General features: G+C 54.3%; 2 protein-coding genes across 2 annotated transcripts; both read right to left on the bottom strand.

The window, feature by feature from the left end:
* Nucleotides 1-210: 210 nt before the first annotated feature.
* NDUFV1 (NADH:ubiquinone oxidoreductase core subunit V1) lies at nucleotides 211-5,671 on the bottom strand. The gene is made up of 10 exons (XM_061202165.1): nucleotides 5,518-5,671; nucleotides 4,338-4,420; nucleotides 4,094-4,264; nucleotides 3,179-3,362; nucleotides 2,173-2,362; nucleotides 1,522-1,734; nucleotides 1,212-1,378; nucleotides 820-901; nucleotides 466-611; nucleotides 211-361 (listed from the first exon to the last, which is right to left on the bottom strand). Exons 1-10 carry the CDS (start codon nucleotides 5,587-5,589, stop codon nucleotides 275-277), a joined length of 1,395 nt encoding a protein of 464 aa, XP_061058148.1. The 5' UTR covers nucleotides 5,590-5,671; the 3' UTR covers nucleotides 211-274.
* A 12,449-nt stretch (nucleotides 5,672-18,120) lies between these two features.
* Nucleotides 18,121-20,936, bottom strand: LOC133100009 (glutathione S-transferase P). Its single transcript, XM_061203851.1, has 7 exons — nucleotides 20,828-20,936; nucleotides 20,599-20,634; nucleotides 20,195-20,295; nucleotides 19,998-20,085; nucleotides 19,510-19,613; nucleotides 18,568-18,675; nucleotides 18,121-18,389 (listed from the first exon to the last, which is right to left on the bottom strand). Coding segments are annotated over exons 1-7 (627 nt in total). The 5' UTR covers nucleotides 20,829-20,936; the 3' UTR covers nucleotides 18,121-18,200.
* Nucleotides 20,937-21,504: the final 568 nt, after the last annotated feature.

The raw sequence follows: 21,504 nt of genomic DNA, 5'->3' as shown, positions 1-21,504 counted from the left end.
CCCCACCCCTGCTTCTTGCACTGAGGGGGTCAATGCTCAGGATGGTCTATGACAGACTGACCGCACAGGAGGCCAAGTGTAAATTCACAACGAGACCTTGTGCTGACCTATCCCTCCCAAACTTCCACCTTCGTCTGGGAAATAAGCCTCCAGGAATGATGGGCCGCAGAGGCAGAGTGAAGAGCAAGGCCACAGAGAAGACGCGACGAGTGGGCAGCACTTGCTTTATTGTCCAGCCGTCCAGGCAGATGGATGCCAGCCCAGCGCAGCGGGCTCAGGAAGCGGCTTGCCTGGCCTGGTGCTGCTGGGCGAACCGCTGCATCCGCTCCTCGAGCTCCGGCCGGAAGTGTCGGATCAGGCCCTGGGGGTGAGGGTCGGGGTGTTGGGTGCAGCAGGGCCTGAAAGTCCCCCAACGCCCCGGCTCTCAGCACCGCCCCCAGCACCACGCAGCAGGGCAGCGAGTACCTGCACGGGCCAGGCAGCTCCGTCGCCCAGGGCGCAAATGGTGTGGCCCTCTATCTGCTTGCTGATCTCCCACAGGGAGTCGATCTCAGCCGGCCGGGCGTCCCCCTTCACAAAGCGGGCCATCACCTTGTTCATCCAGTCCACACCTGAGCCGTGGCAGCAAGAGAGGGCCTGACGAGCTCCCTAAGCCGGGGTGGGGGGGATGGGACTCGAGGGGCGCGGGCCACAGGGAGGGTGGGGCTCAGAGCAGCCACAGCAGGCTGGGAGGCAGCAGCTGTTTATTCAGGGTCCAGTGCCCGGGCCAGGCCTGGCGTGAGCCACAGAGAAAGCCCCCAGCCTGCCCAGCGCGCTTACCCTCGCGGCATGGGGTGCACTGGCCACAGCTCTCGTGCTTGTAGAACTCGGTGAGGCGGGCGATGGCTTTCACAATATCCGTCTGGGGAGACAAGGGACAGTGAGGAGGCACCCAAGGCCTGAGCCTCAGCGCCCCCCGGCGGCACACCCTCCTGATTCCAGCGGCACTCTGGCTGTCTCCTCCACCCGCCCTGGGCATCCCGCCCTGCCCAGGCTCCACGGGCTTGTCGCTCAGAGAAGCCTTGCTCCCCGCCTCTCCCACCTCACTGTATCTCAGGTGACAGGAACCGGGACCCAAGAGCTGCCAGGAGTTCTCCGAGAGGCCCCGGAAGGGTTACTAACCAGGCTGGCATAAGGCAGGGACTGGGTGGGGAGCATGGGCCAGCCCTTACCGAGCGGTCCATGACGATCACGGCAGCCGTGCCCAGGCCCGTCTGCGCCTGCACCAGCGCGTCGAAGTCCATCAGCACCGTCTCACACACGGACTTGGGGATCAGTGGGGTGGACGAGCCGCCAGGAATCACAGCAAGGAGGTTGTCCCAGCCACCCGTGACACCCCCTGGGGCCCCAGTCAGTCCCCAAAAGGATGGATGGTCAGGGCTGGGGCCGGCACACCTGCCTAGCCCTGAGGCCAGGACCTCTGCTAGCCCCAGCCCCAGCTCCTGAGGCTCTCCCACCCTGCTGGATGGCCCCAGGCCTCACCGGCGTGCTTTTCAATCAGTTCCTTCAGCGGTATAGACATCTCCTCCTCCACGGTGCAAGGGTGGTTGACATGGCCAGAGATGTTGAACAGCTTGGTGCCTGAGTTGCGTTCGCGGCCAAAGCTGGCAAACCACACACCCCCTCGGCGGCAGATGGTAGGGGACACGGCCACTGTCTCCACGTTGGCCACGGTTGTAGGGCAGCCGAACACTCCTGTGGGGGGAATGGGATGAGAAATCGGTGGCTTCCAGTGGGTGGGGACAGGTTGGGGCGGGTTTCCTGGCAATGGGGTGTGTCCAGGGTCCTGCTCCGGTGGCAGAGAGCCCTGCTTTCACCCCTTTGTTATTCTCGTCCCCCACTGGACCCCAGATTCCAGCAGGAGATGCGCTGCCTTTTCACCATCCTGCCCCAAGTTCCCGGAGGGTTGGAGAGGACTTGGGTATCTGACGTGGGAGCTGAGGCAGGATGAGGGACTGCAGGTGGCACTGGTGGAGCCTCTACGTTGTTCCCACCCTGCTCTCTGTGTCAGACGCCCAGTGCAGAAGGGACTCAGAAATTCCCTAAGAATGACCAGTGGGGACCTGAAACCAGATCCCGGACTCCATAGGACACAGGACAAGGCCCAGGATCGGGCCAGGCGCCAGGTCTTACCCACGTCTGCAGGGAAGGGAGGCTTTAGGCGGGGCTTGCCCTGCTTGCCCTCGATGGACTCGATGAGCGCTGTCTCCTCCCCGCAGATGTAGGCCCCAGCCCCGCGCACCACAAACACGTCCAAATCGTAGCCGGAGCCGCAGGCATTCTTGCCAATCAGACCAGCCTCGTAGGCCTCTCGGATGGCTACCTGTGGGACAGGGGTGTGAGGGCACGGTCCCCAAGAGCCCAGGAACACTGTGCGTGGGAGGGAGGGGCACTGGCCCAGTGAGCCCATCACCAAAGTCCAGAGCAAAAGCTCCCTTTGGACACAAGCAGAGGACGCTCTGGGAGGGGGTGGGGATTTTTACGATGCATGTGCTACTTCTGTAATAACATTTAACAAATTCTCCAACTACACGTATTTTTAAAGACTTTAAGGAAATAATGAAAATTTCAGCAAGTAGTTTCTCCAGGTGGTGGATCTGTGGGAGAGTTTTCTTTTGTGTGTGTGTGGTTTCCTATCTTCATAATGAGCAAGTACTGCTTCTGAGTAGAGGAAAAGACCATGAAGGGTTATTTTTAAATATGTAATAATAATACTTACACATAATGCTACCATGTGCCAGGTTAATATTCCCACATCCTTCATCACTGTTGTGTAGGAGCCTAATAGAAAGGTGAGGCTTTGGCCCTGGACCAATTACTACAGGCGTCACTGAGTTGAGAATTACTGAAATGACCCCTTGACCCTTCAGGAAAAATGCCCATATGGGAGTTCCCCAGCCTACCCCTGCCCCAGGAGTCATGGAGCCCAAGTTGACGCTCTGGAACATACAGAAAGAGACAGAGGCATTGGGGGCCATGTCCCATTCAGGACACAAGGCATGCAGGAGTGATCGCCACTCTCCTAGTGCGACCCCAGACAGATCAGGAACTAAAATCTCAGAACAACTCTGCCTAGGATTGGGGCATGTAAGTGCACACGGAGCACCTTCTCCTCTGTTGACGCCCCGCCCCTGCCCACCTGCAGATTGGAGGCCTCATTGTAGAATTCCCCGCGGACGTAGATGTAGGCGGCACGGGCACCCATGGCCCGGCCCCCCACTAGGCAGCCTTCCACCAGCTTGTGGGGATCGTGGCGCATGATCTCCCGGTCCTTGCAGGTGCCAGGCTCCCCCTCATCCGCGTTCACCACCAGATACTTGGGCCTGTGGGGGCCAGCAGGTCAGTCGGGCTACAGGGCCACCAGGGTTGGGCCTTCAACCACATGCCACCCCACTCCACCCAGGGAAGCCTCCTCTGACAGCCAATCCCTCTTTGTCCTCCTGACATGTTCCCAGGGGCTCTGCTTGCTCACCACCGATGACAGGGAGCTCACTGCCTATTCCGTATTTGGGTGGCTATGACCACAGGAAAAGTCTTTGTTCTGTCCAAATGTCTCTCCTAGTGCTTTCCCAAGAGCCCAAATCTGCTTTTGGTCACAAAGAGCATTCCGTGAACTTCCCCCATATCTCTGGAGCCAAAAGGAGGCAAAATAGCCGACATTTAGCCTTTGCTTTCTATGTGCCAACCAAAGGGCAAGCCAAAAGCTGTAAGAACATTATCTCTTTCATCCCTGCACAATATAATATCCAGTTACAGAATAGAAAACCGAGGTTCGGAAAGGCCAGGAGACTGCCCAAAGCTATATGATTAAAAGGCAGGGCTAGGAATTGATCAGTTAAGTCTGACTGAGTCAAGATTTTGTGTTGATTCTGCTACCCCCCAAGTCTCCCCTGAGGAAGACCAGAGAGAACTGAGTCCCGCCTACTTGAGCTCTGGTTATGTTTTCCCACTTCATTCACTCTCAGTTTCCAAGGAAACAGCCCAAAGGCCCAGGTAAGCCACAGCCACCCCCAAGGTCTCTCCCGCAACCCCATTTCTGCCTGCCTACACACACCTGCCATCTGAGGGCTTATTCATGAAGCTCCATTTAAGGCCAGTTGGGAAGCCAGCACCTCCACGGCCCCGCAAGCCCGACGTCTTGACCTCACCCAGGATCCAGTCAGGCCCCTTCAGCAGAATCTCCTTTGTCTTGTACCAGTCACCTCGACTCTGGGCACCTTTCAGCCTGGACAGAGTGGGGAAGGCAGTGAAGGGGAGGCCCTGCCTCGGGAACAACCAGCCTAAGGGCACCATCTCACCTCCAGTCATGGCGGCCATACAGGTTGGTGAAGATCCGGTCTTCATCCTTCAGCGAGCCAAATGAGGTTTTCTTGGGCGCTGTCTGGGGACACAGAGGGTCAGCAGGCCCAGCAGAGCTCTGGGGTCATGAGGGGCCAGGCCAGAAGGTACAGAGTTTTGAGTCCCCCTGATTAGAGAGGGCTGGGCTGGGAGGAGGGCAGGGGCCTAAGCCTCAGAACCCTTCGTAGTATCACAGCTGCCATCACCACTTAGTAAGCACTTCCTGTTAGCAGGCACGAAGCTAAGCTTTCTATATCCAAGACCCCATTTCATCCTCATAACCTTGAGACAGGAATGCTTTCCTCCGTTTTACAGAAGAGGAAACTGAGGCTCAGAGCAAAATGAGCTTATGAAAGGCACACAGCCCAAAGGAGCAGATGAAATCTAAGCTCAGGTGTGTCCGTAGCCAAAGCCCACACCTGAGCCACAGCACATACTACCCCCGAGCCCAGTGTGATGCTATGTCCATTTACTTGTCTGGCTGTGCTGCTGGACCAAAACTTGGTTAGGCCAAAGCCTTGTGTTACTAAACTCTGCTGGCGACAAAATGCACTTTCTGAAGGAAAAGAAATGCCTCACTGCGGCTGGGACACAAGATGACGGAGGGAGGTCCGCTCGGGATAAAACTGTTGAGGAGAGATGGGTCTGGAATTCCACGTGACCCAGTGAGGAGCACCCCAGCTGAGGGCTAAGGGGACCTGGTTTCCAGACACCCAACCCCTTAAAAGCCAATATGGGGATCGGAGCGCTGAACGAAGAACGAGGAGGCGCACGGCCCTCTCCAAAGCTATTGTCTGCATCTGTAAAATGGGTCAGTGGTCCCTTCACGCCCTACAAAGCTGTGGCGGGAAAGGAATGAGACAAGGACGCTTTGCCACCTGCAAAATTTTCCGCTAAGTCGCGCGGCTGTTAAATAAGGAAAGCCAAGGTGCCGGAGGGCTGGGGGCAGGGGTGAGTCAGCCTCCCGTTTGGACCCGTTCCCCTTCTACACCCAGGCCGGATCGGCAACCTTCCTGCCGGGCTGCGGAGATGAGAATGTTCTCCAGAAGGCACTACAGACCCAAGGGATGGAGCGCGCACAGGCGCGGCAGCGAGAACCGGCCCGCGAGCACCCCTGGCCCGAGCCAGGTCAGGCCTCACCGTATCGCCGCTGAATCGCACAGACACGCGTGCGGGGAGCGACCCGCCGAGCAGCCGCCGTGCCGCCAGCATCGCGGGGGCCAACCCTGTCACTTCCCGTTGTCACCTTCACGGCTCTGAGGCTGAGGAACCGGCGCGACCTAGACGCTAGGCGGCGCACAGGAATAACGTCACGCGCCCTGGCGCCGACGGCGCGCCCAAACTCCCCTGCACCGCTCCCGCCCCGCCCTTGGCCCCGCCTCCTCGTAGGAGGGCGGAGAGGCCGGAAGTGCCCTGTCTGGCGCTGAGGCTGCTGGGAGATGCAGTCCTGCGGGCTTTCGGACCTCCTTTCTCCCTTCGCGCGATTGGTATTTACTCTCTCGCTCCCCCGCGCTGCTCCATCGCATTAGCCCGTGGACCCCAGCCTTTCAATCCCCAAGTAAACAAACCTCGCATGTCACCTTCTGCTGGTTCTGGTGTTTTCTGCAAGTTCCGCATTTCGCGTGCTCCTGTTGTATGCACAAATGTATGGGGGAAGGAGGAGAAATCAGATCGGTGACAGCCCGACCCTCATGACCGCCTTGTAATTATTCCGTCCCCGTCCAAAGCCCTCCCAGACTCTGATTTTCCCCTCACCCACTACGGGCACCCCTGGGCTCAGAGAAGGATTGCTCATTAGCCGCAGGGAGCCGGGGCAGACTGGGGGTTGTTGACGGAGGTCTCCCCAGAGGAGGTGTGTCTAGAGTCCTAGGTTGGGGTGAGGCCAAGAGGGTGGAGATAGTCAGTGAGTGGCACATCCTCTTGCTAGTGCTGCTAAACTCTCCCAGCCATTCCTTCCTCAGCCCCCGTCAGGAGAGTTTGGCACTTGGTGCTCCTGCACAAAATCCTGGAACGGCTCCTACTGCCTCGGCAACCTGGCATTTAAGGACTCAGCCACTATCATGCAGGTCATCAGGCCCAGGCCACATCATGCCCACTCTCCCCAGGACCTCTTCCTCTTGGGGCTTTAGGGCATTTCTGCCCACTCCCTCCCCACCCCGCAATGCTCCCGTGACCTGAAGAGGGCCTCTGTTCTTTGCCTTCTCTTGAAGTCTTGGAAGCCTGATGAACTCATGTTAATCAGTTTGTCAGTTCTCTGGAACCCTTTGGCTCTGAGTCCCATGATAAGCATGTCGGTTTTGGTCTGCCCTCCCCAGCTCCTCTATTCTCTTGTCCTGTAACCATCCTTTCCTATCTCTTGAGAGATGTGCCATTTACAAAGTAATATGCCCTTTTTTTCTCATATATTCCCCACAGTAGCCCTGGATAGTGTTAACTCCATTTTCTACATGAAAAAAATTGAGGCCCATGGAGGTTTCATCTCTTGTCCATGGGTATGAAGCTGCTGAGTGGTAGAGCTAGAATCAACCCCAGGCCTTTCTTCCTTCCCAAAGTGCCCCAGACACGGCACACATGTGACAGTCATTGCAGGATGTCAGTGGTGTTTCCAAAAAGAGGCGGCAAGAGCCTGGGCACCTTGTCTGAGGGCTCACAGATGGGTAGGGCAGTACCAGGCCCAGGGCCCAGCAGTCCTGACTGCCAGCCCCAGGCCCCCTCTCCTGGGCAGGGAAAGAGATTGCCCAGACAGAGCTGGGGATTACACAGCTAATCCGGAGCTCAGACCCGAGTCCATGGATCCCTCCCTCTGGGGTGGCAGAAGGGGGGCAAGATGGAGCCAGAGGGTGCATTCTCTCCTCATCCCTGTCTAACGGGGTCAAGGGAACACAAGGCCATGGGGAGAAGGCAGCCGGGGGATGCTGTGGATGGGAGATGCTGGGCATGGGCCCGTGGGAAACTAAGAGTGAGGGGCAGGAGCTCCAGTTCGTCCAGCGCCAGGCTCTGTGCCAAGCACTTGCCATGTGTTATCTCCTTAATCCTCCCACAACCCAGGGCATGGGAATGATGAGCCCCCGTTTTCAGAAGAGGACAGAGTATATTAGCCACGCTGAGTTGCCTGCCCAAGTCGGCACAGCTGCCAGAACTCGGCCTGAGGTCTCCTGACCCTCAGTCCCCACCCATCTAGAGCACCCACTTGCCACGCTCCACTCAGTATCACCTCCTCCAGGAAGCCCTCTTCCAAGGCATCCCAGACCCTGTCTCTCACCTGTCTCATCCTATGCCACTGTCCATGTCTGTCTCCCCTACCAGCCTCCAGGCCAGAAGCTGGGAGGCATCCAGGATGCCTCCCTGTCCCCATATCCATCGCATCCTGCCAACTCTGCCTTCTGAACACACCCTGTTCCCGTGCCTTCAGGCCCCGCCCCATGGCAGTGACCCCCATCAGCTTTCACCTGGAATTTTGCAAAGCCTCCTTGAGGTCCCCCAGCCTCAAGTCTCGGCCCCCGCAATCACTTCTTTGCACCATGGAACGAGCAGGATTGTTGTAAACCTTGGATCCATTTTGCCCCTCTCCTACCTGATACCCTTCATGGTTCCCTCGTGTCTTCAGGACAAAGCCCAAGTCCCCGGCCCTGGCACTCAAGGCCCGTGCTGACCTCTCCAGCTCCAGCTCAGATTTTCTCCAGGAGATCTCTTCCAGTTTTGTTAAAATGAGGTGTGCCCCTTTCCACCTTTTCCTATACATTGCAGGAGTTTTCTGAGGGTAAAAGTTATCATCTCCTGAAGTGTCACTAGAACTCACCGTAAGGCCATCTGAAACTGGGGGCTCTGCTTAGGAGTGATCTGATCACCATTTCCATTTCTTTTATGGCTATTTGTTTATTTCCTTGAGCCAATTTTGGACACCTATACTTTATTTTATTTTAGTTTATTAAATATTATTTATTTATTTGGCTGCTTCGGGTCTTAGTTGCGGCACGCAGGATCTTTGTTGTGGAATGTGGGATCTTTCATTGCAGCACGTGGGCTTCTCTCTAGCTGTGGCGTGCAGGCTCAGTAGTTGCAGCATGCGAGCTTAGTTGCCCCAAGGCGTGTGGGATCTTAGTTCCCCAGCCAGGGATCGAACCCACATCCCCTGCATTGGAAGGCGGATTTTTAACCACTGGACCACCAGGGAAGTCCATGAACACCTATATTTTAAAGAATGTTTTCTTGATGGATCTTTCCTTTTTCTAATATAAAATATTTCTCTGCATCTCTTTTAACAATTTTGCCTTGAGGTCTATGATCTCTGATATTACTATTGCTACACAAGCTTTCTTTTTATTAGTATTTGGGGTTTTTTTTCTTTTCATTTTCAATCTTTCTCTTGTTTTAGGGATGGCTTTTAAAACAACATCTAATTAAATTTCATTTTGTTTTATTTTAACTCAATCAATCTCTGTCTTTTAAAAAGAGAGTCTGGCCTGTTTACATTTATTGGTATTGCCATTGGAACATATATCTGCCATATTATATTGTGTTTTCTATTTAGCATTCTTTTTATTTCTTTTTCCTCTATTTTCCAGACTTCTACTGAATTAATTGAGTTTTCTTTGTGCTATTCCCTTCTTCCCCAGTATTGGTTTGAAAGTTATACATTTTATTTCTATTTTTAGTGGTTTCCCTTACATTTTTTTCCTTCCTTTTTTTTTTTTTAAATTAATTAATTTATTTATTTTTGGCTGCATTGGGTCTTTGTTGCTGCGCGTGGGCTTTCTCTAGTTGTGGCGAGCAGGGGCTACTCTTCATTGCAGTGCGCGGGCCTCTCATTGTGGTGGCTTCTCTTGTTGTGGAGCACAGGCTCTGGGCATGTGGGCTTCAGTAGTTGTGGCGCACAGGCTTAGTTGCTCCGCAGCATGTGGGATCTTCCCGGACCAGGGCTTGAACCTGTGTCCCCTGCAGTGGCAGGCGGATTCTTAACCACTGCGCCACCAGGGAAGTCCCCTCCCTTACATTTTTAACAGTCATGACAAAATTTCTTTTTCCAGCAAAAGCTAGTTCATACGTCTATCCTCCTGCTGAATATGAAACAAAAACAGGCATACTGCTTCCCTCTGTACTTACTTCCATCCCAAATTCTGCACTCCTGTTTTCTGGGTTGGCCCTGTTTGTGACCTGGCAGGGAGGGCATTTCTGGCCCCCTGCCTCATGCTCCTGGTGGAGACCTGGCCTCAGTCACGGGAGGCTCTCAGCCTTGCTACCCAGCACTGGGTACAGACTGAAGACTTGGCCCCAAGCCTGTGCATTTGGCTTGGCTGTGTTCCTGCTTCCTGGCTAAGTCACAAGGCTTCAGCTCCCGCCCCAGGCTGTGGGTTTCTTCCTATTTCTTTCCTTCAAAGAGAGCCTTATTTCAAGTCTACACAGAATTCCCCTTTTCATTTCTGTGTGGTTGGAATATCATTATTAACGCTTTTTTTCCTTCTCTGATTTTGATGTGTTTGAGAAGGACAGGGTGCATTTCAGGTTCTACTCTAATATCTTGAACTGGAAATCTATCTTTTTTTCCATTAATTTAAGTTCGAGAAAGTAAAGTCGATCAGTCATGGCTGGTGAGGTACACACAGGACAATGTGAGTGCATTTGGGGCAAGCAACACAATTAACGATGCATGTGACCCAGCCTCCTTCCCTGCTCTCCAGGGCAGGGTGCCCTCACATGCTCTGCAGACTCTCGTCCTGGCTTGAGAACCACTCCCTGTCAGGCTGCCAGTGTCTCAGGGTTCCTCTTTGGCTCATACTGGTCCTGAAGCACTGGGCACCATCTGCAGTCTCCAACAGGGAGGACCTGTGAAGTCTCAGTTGGGCACAGGCCCCAGGGACCGGTACAGTCCGCTCAGCCCACCTGAACACCTCCCTGGAAGCAGATCCACACTCAGACACCCAGTAGATCAGGTCTAGGTATCTGGAGTGTCTCCATGTTGGTCCTTTTCCCATCCCCAAGTTGTCCCTTGGCGTTCTGCCTACACCCCCTTTGTCCCTTAACACAAAAGCTGTAGTCTCTTCTTTGCCCCGTGTAGCCCTTGACGGCTATTTGGGAGGACAGATACCAGGAAGAGCTTACACACCCCTTGACTAATCCCAAGCTGTTAGAAATGTGAGACTCAAGGTTCAGTTTTTTGAAACGCCAGGCCCTACCTTATAAATCAGCAAAAAGAAAAACCAGTTGAGTGTTTATTAGAGACATGTTGAGCTATTCATCTTCTGGTACATGTTCTTCTTCCCGTGGCCACTTTGCACCTTCCAAAGACAATTTCCTCCCAATACACAAAACTCAGAGCCACAAAGGACACGTGGAGGGGCGCCACTTCTGCAATGGGTCATGACACCATAGCCAGTATTTACGGCTGCCTTCGTCCTTCAAGAATCCCATATTCCCTTTGCCTCTAGCCAGTACTGCAGCTGCTGAGGGGACTTTAACAGGTGGGTGACTTAATGTCATAAAGATATCACATCTTTCCAAGTTAATTTACAAACTCTTTGCAATTCCAATCAAAATCCCATCAAGGCTTTTCATGGAACTGGGAAAACTGATTCTAAAATGGATATAGAAGAACAAAGGGCCAAGAAGGGCCAAACCAATTTTGAAGAGGAATAAGAGGGTTGCGGGGATCTGCCCTGCCAGATAGCAAGATTAATTATAAAGCTAGAGTAATCAAGACAAGCAGACCAACACTTCCGATTTATGATGCTTCTTTATCATGATTTGCTGGAAGTTCTGCAATTCTGGTTTTGATTTCTTTTTTGACATGCCGTTCTTTTTCTTTTTTTTTGGCCTCACCCACCACGGCATGTGGGATCTTAATTCCCCAACCAGGGATCGAACCCATGTCCCCTACAGTGGAAGCGTGGAGTCCTAACCATTGGACTGCCAGGGAAGTCCCATGCCATTTTAAGAGAGATTTATAAATATACTTATAAATATAAATATTATAACTGTAAACATTACAGTCTTTTCGTTCCCTGGGTTTTGCTATTTTTCATTTTATTGCCTTATAATGAGAGACTGTTGTCTGTACTGTTCCTCTCTCTCCCTCTGGAATGTTCTAAAACTTTCCCTGCCCCATGACATATGGTTACTATAGTAAACGTCCCATGAGCAATTGAAAGGACAGTGCCTTCTCTGTTTTCTTATTTCAGAGTTGGACATTTGTTGTTTCCAGTTGCCTAAGTCCCTGTCTTCCCATCAGCTTTTGCTTTATGAACGTCAGGGTATGTTATTTGGTGCACAGAAGCTCATAACTGTAATCACTTCAGATGTCTCCTACATACATGAGAGATGGAGTGTGTGTTTGGTTTTTTATGGTCTTTGTGGCTTTGGGGTTTTGTGTTTTGTTTTGTTTTGTTTTGTTTTTTTTGGCTGTGTCGGGTCTTCATTGCTACGTGGGCTTTCTCTAGTTGCGGCGAGCAGGGGCTACTCTATGTTGCAGTGCGCAGGCTTCTCATCACGGTGGCTTCTCTCGTTGTGGAGCACAGGCTCTAGGCGCGCAGGCTTCAGTAGTTGCTGCACGCAGGCTCAGTAGTTGCGGCGCACGGGCTTAGTTGCTCCGAGGCATGTGGGATCTTCCCGGACCAGGGCTGGAACCCGTGTCCCCTGCACTGGCAGGCGGATTCTTAACCACTGCGCCACCAGGAAGTCCCCCTTTGGGGGGATTCTGAAAGATTACTGGGAACACCATCTCCAACATTGTAAACCACTGGTCCTCCCTCCCCCGTCAGATGTTGCAAATATATTTCCTTTGAGTTTATCATTTATCTGATAATCTGATAAATAGTAATCATCATTGTACAAGAGAAATCCTCAGTTTTGATGTAGTCACGTTCATTCATTTGGGGGCCTTGTTTAAGGACTTCATCCCCAGTCCAAGGTCATAAAGAAATTTCTTACTTTTTTCCTGTTATTATTTTATTTTTCTCGTTCACATATAGGTGAACCCTATGGCAGGGTTTCTAAATCTTGACACTATGGACATTTGGGCCTATACGGTTCTTTGCTGTGAGTGGCTGTCCTGTTCATTGTGAGATGCTTAGCAGCATCCCTAAGTGCCAGCAGCACCCCATAAGTTGTGACAACAGAAATATCTCCAGACGTGGCCAAGCATAATCTGGGGGACAAAATCACCCCCAGCTGAGAACAACTGATCTATCTGGAGTTTATTGTTGTAAATGGCGTGAGATAAGAATCCAGTCATTTTTCTCAGTACGGTGAATCAGTTTTACTAATACTAAATAACTCTTCAAACGTATTCAGTATTTGTGATGTCACTGCTATCGCACATCAAGTTCCTGTATATGTATAGATCTGATGTTGTATGTGGTAGGGACTGACTAGATATGACAAACTTATTTCCTCCTCCTGGACACAGAGCCCCCTTGTATCTGGATGGGGCAGAAGTGAAGAGTGTCACTTCCAGGGCTGAGCAGCTGGGAGCAGGTGTGTCTTCATCACTGCTCCTTCCCTCCCTTTTTCTCCCCATCTCTGGTCTCTCCACATGGGCTCTCTGTGTGGCAGCCTCAGGGTGGCTGGACCTTTTGCACAATGACTGAAGCAAGTGTCTCGAGAGAAACTGCAAAGCTGTGTGACCTTCTCAAACTTAGCCTGGGAAGCCCCATCGTGTGGCTTCCACTGTTTTCTCTTCACTGAGGCAGCAGCAAAGTCCTGCCCAGCTTCCACGGGAGGGCATAGAGATGCCGGAGCGTCAAAGTATTTGTGGACATGTTTCATCACCACCACAAGATATCTGACGCGATTTCAAATTCTTTATCCCTCGTGTGTGGTGTTTTTCTCTCTCCGGAAGGTTGCAGGGTCTTCATTTGCCTTCTGGGGCTCTGGAATCTCACAATCTGCTTTTGTATCAGTCTTTGGTCCTTCTTCATTCAATGTGCTGGGCACTCATTGTGCCTTTCAACGTGAAAGCTCATCTTCTTCAGTCCTGAGTAAATGTATTATTCATTTGATAATCTGCTCCCTCCGATTTTTCCCTACCCTCTTCTCTCCCTCTCTCTAGACTTCCTAGAATAATACTCTGTTTTTCTCATCTTTCCATGCTTTTATCTTTTTGTTCTATTTTCATATGTATTTTTCAACTTTACCGTCTGAGATTTTTCTTTTTTCTTTTTTGATAAATTTATTTATTTTATTTATTTTTGGCTGCGTGGGGTCTTCGTTGCTGCACGCAGGCTTTCTCTAGTTGCGGCGAGCAGGGGCTACTCTTTGTTGTGGAGCCCGGGCTCTAGGCGGGCGGGCTTCAGTAGTTGTGGCACGTGGGCTCAGTAGTTGTGGCTCACGGGCTCTAGAGCGCAGGCTCAGTAGTTGTGGCGCACGGGCTTAGTTGCTCCTCAGCATGTGGGATCTTCCCGGACCAGGGCTAGAACCCGTGTCCTCTGCAATGGCAGGCAGATTCTTAACCACTGCACCACCAGGCAAGCCCCTGAGATTTTTCATTTCTGCTATCATATTTTTAATTTTTCCGGGAAACGCTCTTTTTAATAGCCTCCTTTTATCCTCCAGATGTAATAACTTTTCTTATCTCCCTGAAGACACTGATTAAAGTTTATTTGAAGTTTTCTCATGCACAGCCTGCACAGTATCTTCTCTGAGTTCCTTTTCCCCCCTCCTGTTTATTATTGTTTCTCTCTTTTATGAGATTTCCCTCAAATATCTGGCAATTGTTTGTTGTCCGTTGATATTTGTCGTGTTAGGAGCGAGCAGGAAGTTTGACGGAAGTTCTGGGTGACTGAGGGGACTGCAAACTTCGTGGCAGGTTTGCTGGTTACGGACCCTGTCATTGGATCAGTTTCCACTTCTCGCGGAGGCCTCCGCTGCTCGCCCAGCCGGGTACGGACCTCTCTGCGCATGCTCCGGAAGCTGGGCCGCCGGGCACGGCGGAGGCGCGCATGGAGCTTGGGGACCCGCCCGCGGCTCGCAGGCTGCTAGCCCCGCCCACTGATGTAGCCAAGGGCGGGAGGCCAGACCAGGCCTGTGCAGCATCAGGCCTACGGCGGCCGGCCTGGATTCCTGATAGAGAGTGATGCCACCAAGTTTGCTCTGCAGCAATAGGTGCCTGGAAACCCACCGAGTAGACACTGGGTCGGTTGGGGTAGGAGGAAGCAGCGAGCCTTCTAGAGGTCAGCGCCCCCGATTGTTTGGAGCCTTGTTCTGCAGCAGGGTCATCCCACTGGCCACCCTAAGGCCCTCCCTTAATCCTTTATGCCAACAACCTCAACGCCGGCTCCTACCTCCCCCGCTTCCCCCCGCCCCCGCATCTTGCCCCTTCCAAGTTCCTGAGCACTGGCCTCTCTCTGCCCAGGACTTTGGATGCTGACCTTGGCCTTCTGTCTTTCCTGGCAAAGTGGGCAGTGAGAGGTGCCACTCAAAGTTCTTCCCTGGGGAGAGTTTCCTTCTCCAGGGCCCTTCAGGGCTGCCCACCTCGGCCGGAGCCAGCAGCCCTGCTGCACAGAGCCCTGGGGAAGCCCAGCTCCTGGTTAGCCCCCAGGGCCCTCCAGGCCGGGTGTGGCAGGTGCAGACACATTGGCAACGTGAACCACGAACTCCTGCAGTTTCCCGAGTCCCTCACGTGTCCTGGAAGCAGTGCTGTTTGGCACACCATCTCTGACTCGCTGTTCTCATGGGCAACTGAGACTGATCCTCTGGTGCCCCCTGAGTGTTCAGTCTCCTCCAGGGCCCAGAAATGAGCCAGGGACTGTTCCTCAAAGGAGAATGTGTGGGTTCCTGCTTTCCCCTTACGGGACTTCTCCACTCAAGGTAAATGCCTGAGGAAAAGGCTTCCAGTTGCTGTAGCTGGGGTCACCTCTCTGCAGAGGAGACTGAACACATAACGGAGAATGGCCAGACCATGTATGGAAAAAGATCTGACCCACGACCTGCAGCAACCTGCCTGGAAACCAACCTCTTATCTACAATAACCGGACAGGAAGCCAGCCCATTATAGGTCAGACTTGTAGGAAGTCAGACTGCTATCTCTAGGAACAATCCGGAAAGCCAATGATAACCCTTGTAAATAATCACCCCAAATGTCCAGGACTTGATTAATAAGTGACAGCTTCCTTAATTTTTATCCCCTTTTCCAACTTAGGACCAACCAGAGGAATCCAAATCTGCTCCCCTAAGCAGTGACATAGGATGCCCCAACTTCCAGTCAGCCCACCTACAGCTCCCCGGGCCGACAGCCTCCATTCAGGGCACAGCTGAAGTCTCCCTTTTCCCCCATAAAGTTTCTTCACTCCTCTGCCTGCCTTTGAGCCAGCCTTTGGCAGTGGCCGATTCCCTTGCTGGAGCCAGCTCTGAGTAGACAGCTTGCTGTCATGTGCTGGTCTTTATTTTCACAGAGGGCAGCTAGAACCAGCTAGGAGGGAAGTGGAGTTTCCAAAAGACAGGTGAGGGAGGTGCTGAGGTCAGGAGATGGTGGAGTGCAGAAGGTCTCTATCAGTCCATGGGGGCGGGCCTTTGGGATGCAGTGGACGAGGTGTGCAAGGGTGGTGTGCTCCAGGCAGAAGGAGCAGGCCCGGCCCGGCTCTGAAACCATCCTTTGCTCTCCCCAGTGGCCAAAGTCACCTAGCCATGGTCTCCAGGTCCAGGTGCTGTCTCCAGGAGAATCTGTCCCACTTTGGCCCTGCAGCCAAATGTCCAGGCCAAGGAGAGGGCTGGACCCTTTAGTCTCTCTCTGATCACCTCCCTCAGCTTGGGTGTCTTCCTCCACTCCCAGATGAAGACACTTTCTCAGTTCCCCATCACTGACAGCTCTCAGGGTCTGGTCTGGGAGAGCCAGAGGGGCCTACTGTTGGAGTGGGGAGAATACCCCAGAGTCATAGCCCCCTCCCCTTCCCTGATCACCTTCAGAGGCAGGACAAAGTTGGGAGATGACTGGATTCCATTAGCCTGAGCTGAGAAAAAAGGATAGATCAGACAGGATGGGTCAGGTTATGCTGCAATAACAACTGTAAAATGCCAGCAGTGTAAAACCACAAGGCCACTGCTCAACTACACCACGTGTCCTGCTCCATGGTGTCCTTGGAAGTGATTCACCCACTCTGCCCACAGTCCAACACGGCCAGAACATGTTATATGGCCCCTCCCAACTGTAGACGGGTCAGGGAAGTGTCATTTTCCCAAATATCATTGGTGAGCAATAGAAAAAAGTCTCTTGCAAAGAGGGCTGCACTCTGTTGGCTCAGCCCCGTGCTCCCAAAAGGCCTGATCCAGGCCTCCTTGTTCTTTTTCACAGTAGCAAAATCCATTGTGTGTGTGCACCTAATGTACTTACGCAGTTTCCTGTTGATGGACACCTGTTCTATTTTCAACCTGTTGTGATCACAGGCAATAATGTGGTGATAACCCTGCTGGTGCCTCTATTCACTCTTCGGCAAGTTAAACGTTCTGTGACTCAGTTACCTCATTCATAAATAGGGATAAGAGTACCTACGCAAGGGTGGTGAGGACTAAGGAAGGTAATATACTAAGGCATTTAGTATGATGCCTGGCATCGAAGGTACTCCATTAGCTTTAGCAATTATTATCCTTATTTGCAAGGGCAGCTATAGATGGTTCAGGGATACATGCCTCTTAGTTTTGATCCACACTTCCTGAAGCCAATGTCCCCCACGGGCAACGTCTGTTCCAGCCTCTAACCCATTTCCTCAGCCACCTGCCCAATGGCACTGCTCTCAGCTGTTCTGTGCTCCTGGGGTGCTCCGAGGGTGTTTAGGCATGAACTGACTCATGGCTGCCCTGATGCTGGAGCCATGATTGCTCTGACACCATGAATGGCCCCTGAACTGGGGCTCTGTATGTGGGATGGGTGCAGGTACCTCTCTGCCAACCCACCACCCCTGCAGCATGCAGGCAGGACACTTTAGTCACTGCAGAGCTGCTTCCCTCTGGGCCCTCAAATAACATTTCCTGGAAGTCTCACCTACTTTGAGTTCTCCCAGCAATAAGAGAGGCTGACTTACTGAGAGGTTCCCTGCTTTGGGCAGGAGGCTCTGATGCTGGGCAAGGCTCCCCAGAGAAGGGTCTGCTCCTCCAGGCTGCACCAAGGGGGCCTCCCACAGGCCCTCCCCTCCAGCCATCCGTGGGAGCCCCGAGAGCCACAACCTGTTTGCACCCCAATGCCTCCCCACTGTGGACACCCCACAGCCAGCTCACCCAGGCTGGGTCATTCTCTTTGCCCAGCTGACAAAGATGGTGAGAGAAGGCAGGAGGCGAGCTGCCTGGATCGCCCAGTGTGGCTCCCATGCCCACGACGCACAGGGAAGAAAGGAGAGCCCCACCTGAGCAGAAGTGACTGACCCTCCCACCGACCCAGCCCGGGGCTGCTCTGAGCGGCTCAGCTCCTCCCCACGCCCCTCCTCGGCCAAGGGCCCCTCAGCTCCTGCAGTCCTGGATGGAGGCCCTCTGGCAGGTGGCCTGCTAAGAGCAGAAATAGCAGAAAGCATGTTTATGTAAGTGATCCTGTCCTCTGTAGACTGTGGGGATCTCCAGAGCAGGGACCATGGTTGATTTCTCTGTTTCTTTTTTTTTTTTTTCTCTTTGTTTCTGGAGTTCAGTAAACACAGAGCTGGTTGAGGGCTCCAGGAAGACACTCTGTGTTTTAGGATTTCAGTATCCTGTCCAGCTGCCTGTCCCTCCCGCAGGCCTGAGAGGATCAGGGAGCCCCCTCCCCAGAAAACTCAATGCTCACAGCACTGCTTCTCTCTTGGAAACTTTATTGGTCCTGGGGAAAGGGAAGCAGGCAGCTCCCTGCCTCTTGCTGAGGGTGCCACAAGCCCTCACTGTTTCCTGTTGCCATTGATGGGGCGGTTCACGTGCTCCGGGGAGGCCAGGAAGGCCTGGAGCTTGGGCCGGGCGCTGAGGCGGGCCACGTAGGCCGAGAGCAGGGGGAAGGAGTCCAGGCAGCTGGAGGCCAGGACCTGGTGAATCCGAAGCAAGTCCAGCAGATTGTAGTCGGCAAAGGAGATCTGCAGGGCAGAGAGGGGCAGGGACTCAGTGGGTGTGGGAGGTGTGAGGCAGGGAGCCTGAGCCGGTCCCTTGGTCTGCCCAGCTTTGCTGAACCAATGGCTCATGTGCTCTCTCTGCACCGGTTTGCCATCTGTAAGAAGAGGGTGGTGGGGAAGGGGCGGGACAGGGCCAGCTCACCTGGTTGCCCACGATGAAGGCCTGGCCGCCGTGGTTCTGGGACAGCAGGGTCTCAAAAGGCTTCAGGTGCTGGGGCAGTGCCTTCACATAGTCCTCCTTGCCCGCCTCCTGCCAGAAAGATGCCACTGCGTATCATCCTCCTGACGCTCACACAGCTGCACGCCCTGCCTCTGCCCCTGCCCTGAGACGTCCCCTCCTGTCTGCCCCATCTCAGTGAATCGCTGCTCACCCAGCCCCCGCCCCTCCTCTCCTCACCCCCCACCCCAGGCTGTTGCCACATCCTGTCCATTACAGCTGCCGATTCTTCGCTAGTTCAGTCTTGCCACGATCGCTCACCGGACTGTTGCAAAAGCCTTGTAGGATCTTTCCAGATCTCACAGATACTGCCCTGCTTAGACTCCCCAAAGAGAGCATCCAAGCCAGCTGGTTCAAGGCCTTCAGGACCTGGGCCTGCTGCCCCCTCCAGCTCCATCTCCTGACACTCTCCCTCCCTCTCTCTCTCTCACACACACACAGGCACACACGCCTTGCCTCTGCTAAACTGGTCCCAAGTCCCTGAATGTGCTCCGTGCCTGATACCTCGTGCACCTGCAAGTGCCAGCACCCCTTCTAGAAGCTGACTGTAGATGCTCCTCCTCCTGCACCTGGCTCCAGGAAGTGCTCCTGACCTCCCCCAGCTGCGGATCGGGGACCACCTGTGGCTGGATGTCTCCTGTCCTCACGCTGTTCTGCCATTGCCTGCTACTTGACTGGGTCCCTCCCCCAGGCAGGGAGGCTGAGTCTTGTGTCCAGTCCATAATGGCTCTTGACCCACCCACACAGCCAGAAGCAGCCCAAGGGAAGGATCAGTCAGAGCTGCGTGAGAGGTGTTGTGTAGGGTGAGAAGGAAGCCAGCCCCTTTTCTTCTTTGTCCTCAGTGACCGTCCCCGTGTCCGTGCTTACGTAGTTTGTGTAGATGAGGGTGCCGTATTTGCAGCGAAGGTCCTCCACGCCGTCATTCACCATGTCCACCAGGGCCGCCTCCCGCTGGTCCTTCCCATACAGCCCTGGGGTGGCGGGAGAGCAGACAGCATGACGGGGCGCCTGACTAGCCACTACAGCCTGACCCACCAGACAGGCCACGTGGCTGCCTGTGAGCCTCCGCCAGGGAGGAGGGAGGAGGATGTGGATGAAGAAAAGGACCATCTGAGTCCATGCTCAGAATTCAGTGGGAGGTGGCCTGCTACAGGGCAAGGATTGCTAGACAGACCCGGGTCTGACCTTAGGCGAGTGAGATAACCTCCACTTGCCTCCGCTCCACAGGGTTGCAGGACAATTTGATTTAAGTGGAAGAGGCTCAGGGGGCCAACACTGAGCAGATGCTCAGGAACTCTGACTGATGCCCGCCGACCCCTGCCCCGGACTGGGCCCCCTGCAGCCTCAGGACTCACCGAGGGAGCGGCCCAGGTGACGCAAGATGGCATTGGACTGGTACAGGGTCAGGTCTCCATCCTGGAACTTGGGGAGCTGCCCGTACAGCTGGGGGGAATGCACAGCTCTGTCAGAGGTGCTGAGCTTGGCTGCCCCCCACCCTAGTTTTGCCCCCCAGTGCCCAGCCCCTGACCCGGGATACGACAGAAGTACTCACACAGGAGGCCTTGAGTGAAGGCCAGGTCTCCATGGTCACCACCTCTTCCTTCCAGCTCTGGCCCTGGTCGGCCAGCAGCATGCGCATGGCCTCGCAGCGCCCTGAGGGAGGGGAGGGCGGGGTAGTGGGGATGGGCAGGGACCCCAGCCTCACAGCGCCCTGGGAAAGAGCCAAGGAGGTGAGGACTCCTCCGATGATCTCCCAGCACATTGCGGAGGGACGGGCCAGGGCCGGGCAGTTGCGTACTCCAGCAAGGGGCAGCTCCGGGGCACAGGGAAGGCGGAGCTAGTAGCCACGTGATGGAGGAAAAAGGGAGGTTGGGGACGCCCTCAGGTGGGTGAGGGGCGTGGGCTGCTGCAGCCTCCTACCTCTGCCTCCCCTCCCTCCCCGTCACAGGCCCCTACCTCGAACAGGGAAGTAGACGATGGTGTAGGGCGGCACTGCAGGATGCAGAGAGAAGTCTGTTAGCATCTGGGAGAGGCGTGTTACGGGGGAGAGGGCGCCCGCCCGTCCTCCCTGGGGTCGCATCCCCTGTTCTGGGCGCTGTAGGCCCCCCGAGAGCCCCAACTGCTCCCCAAAACCCTGGGAGCCCCCTCGGAATCCCCCTGGGAGCCGCAGGCGGCGTGGACTCACTGATGGCGACGCGGACCTCAGCAACAGCGGCGGCGGCAGAACTCCAGCGCCCGCGACGGCGGCCCCGCGCCTTATACGGGTGGGCGCGCCCCGCTCCGGCCCGCCCCACCGTGCTGAGTCACCGCGCTGGCCGTGAGCCGCTCCCCCGCCCCTCAACCCCGCCGCGCAGCCAGTCCCAGCCGGATGCATCCGATTGCCGAACTTCCAGCCGGGGCTGATGGGCTCACAGCTAGGGCTGGGTTCCAGAACCTTACAGAGGCCTGAGAGAGCGCGCAGTCCAGCCCCTTCCCCTGCTGGGGTCGCAGACCCCAGAGACACAAACCCTTGCGTGTAGACATTTGTTCCCAGATGCTGTACAAAGACGGACACATCCCCTGTGCACCTACGCGCGCACACTCAACTCACACCCCAAGTTGGGTTTTCAGACCCATCTGCCGTTTGGAGTACCCCGCTGCTTCCTTCTTACTTTTTTTCTCTAAATTACCTCATTTCTTCAACTCAGATACGCTTACCTTCACAGGAAACCTGTTTCACTCCCCTATGTGGAAGCGGGCACCACTTGTGGTAAGTAGGCATGGTAAAAATCACGACAGGAGAACGATATGGTTTTTGAAATCTATCTAGACAATGGGACACTGGACCCTCCCTTTTCAAAAGTATCCCTGGCAAGGTTACAC

This window comes from Eubalaena glacialis, chromosome 10 (genome assembly GCF_028564815.1).
Source record: "Eubalaena glacialis isolate mEubGla1 chromosome 10, mEubGla1.1.hap2.+ XY, whole genome shotgun sequence".
Classification (NCBI taxonomy): Eukaryota; Metazoa; Chordata; class Mammalia; order Artiodactyla; family Balaenidae; genus Eubalaena; species Eubalaena glacialis.
The sequence above is the reverse complement of the archived record's forward strand: the minus strand, read 5'-3'. Positions and strand labels throughout refer to the sequence as shown.

Bases quoted from the DNA above. Each gene is read 5' to 3' on its own strand.
- LOC133100009 (XM_061203851.1), bottom strand. The intron at 20,086-20,194 runs GTGAGTACTTCT...CATTCCCCCCAG, and splicing joins CTTCACTCAAGGCCTCCTGT to CTGTACGGGCAGCTCCCCAA. The intron at 18,676-19,509 runs GTAAGCACGGAC...TCTTTCTGGCAG, and splicing joins CCCTCATCTACACAAACTAC to GAGGCGGGCAAGGAGGACTA.
- NDUFV1 (XM_061202165.1), bottom strand. From the start codon at position 5,589: ATGCTGGCGGCACGGCGGCTGCTCGGCGGGTCGCTCCCCGCACGCGTG. The intron at 4,421-5,517 runs GTGAGGCCTGAC...CTGTGTCCCCAG, and splicing joins TGCGATTCAGCGGCGATACG to ACAGCGCCCAAGAAAACCTC. The intron at 4,265-4,337 runs GTGAGATGGTGC...CACTCTGTCCAG, and splicing joins TATGGCCGCCATGACTGGAG to GCTGAAAGGTGCCCAGAGTC.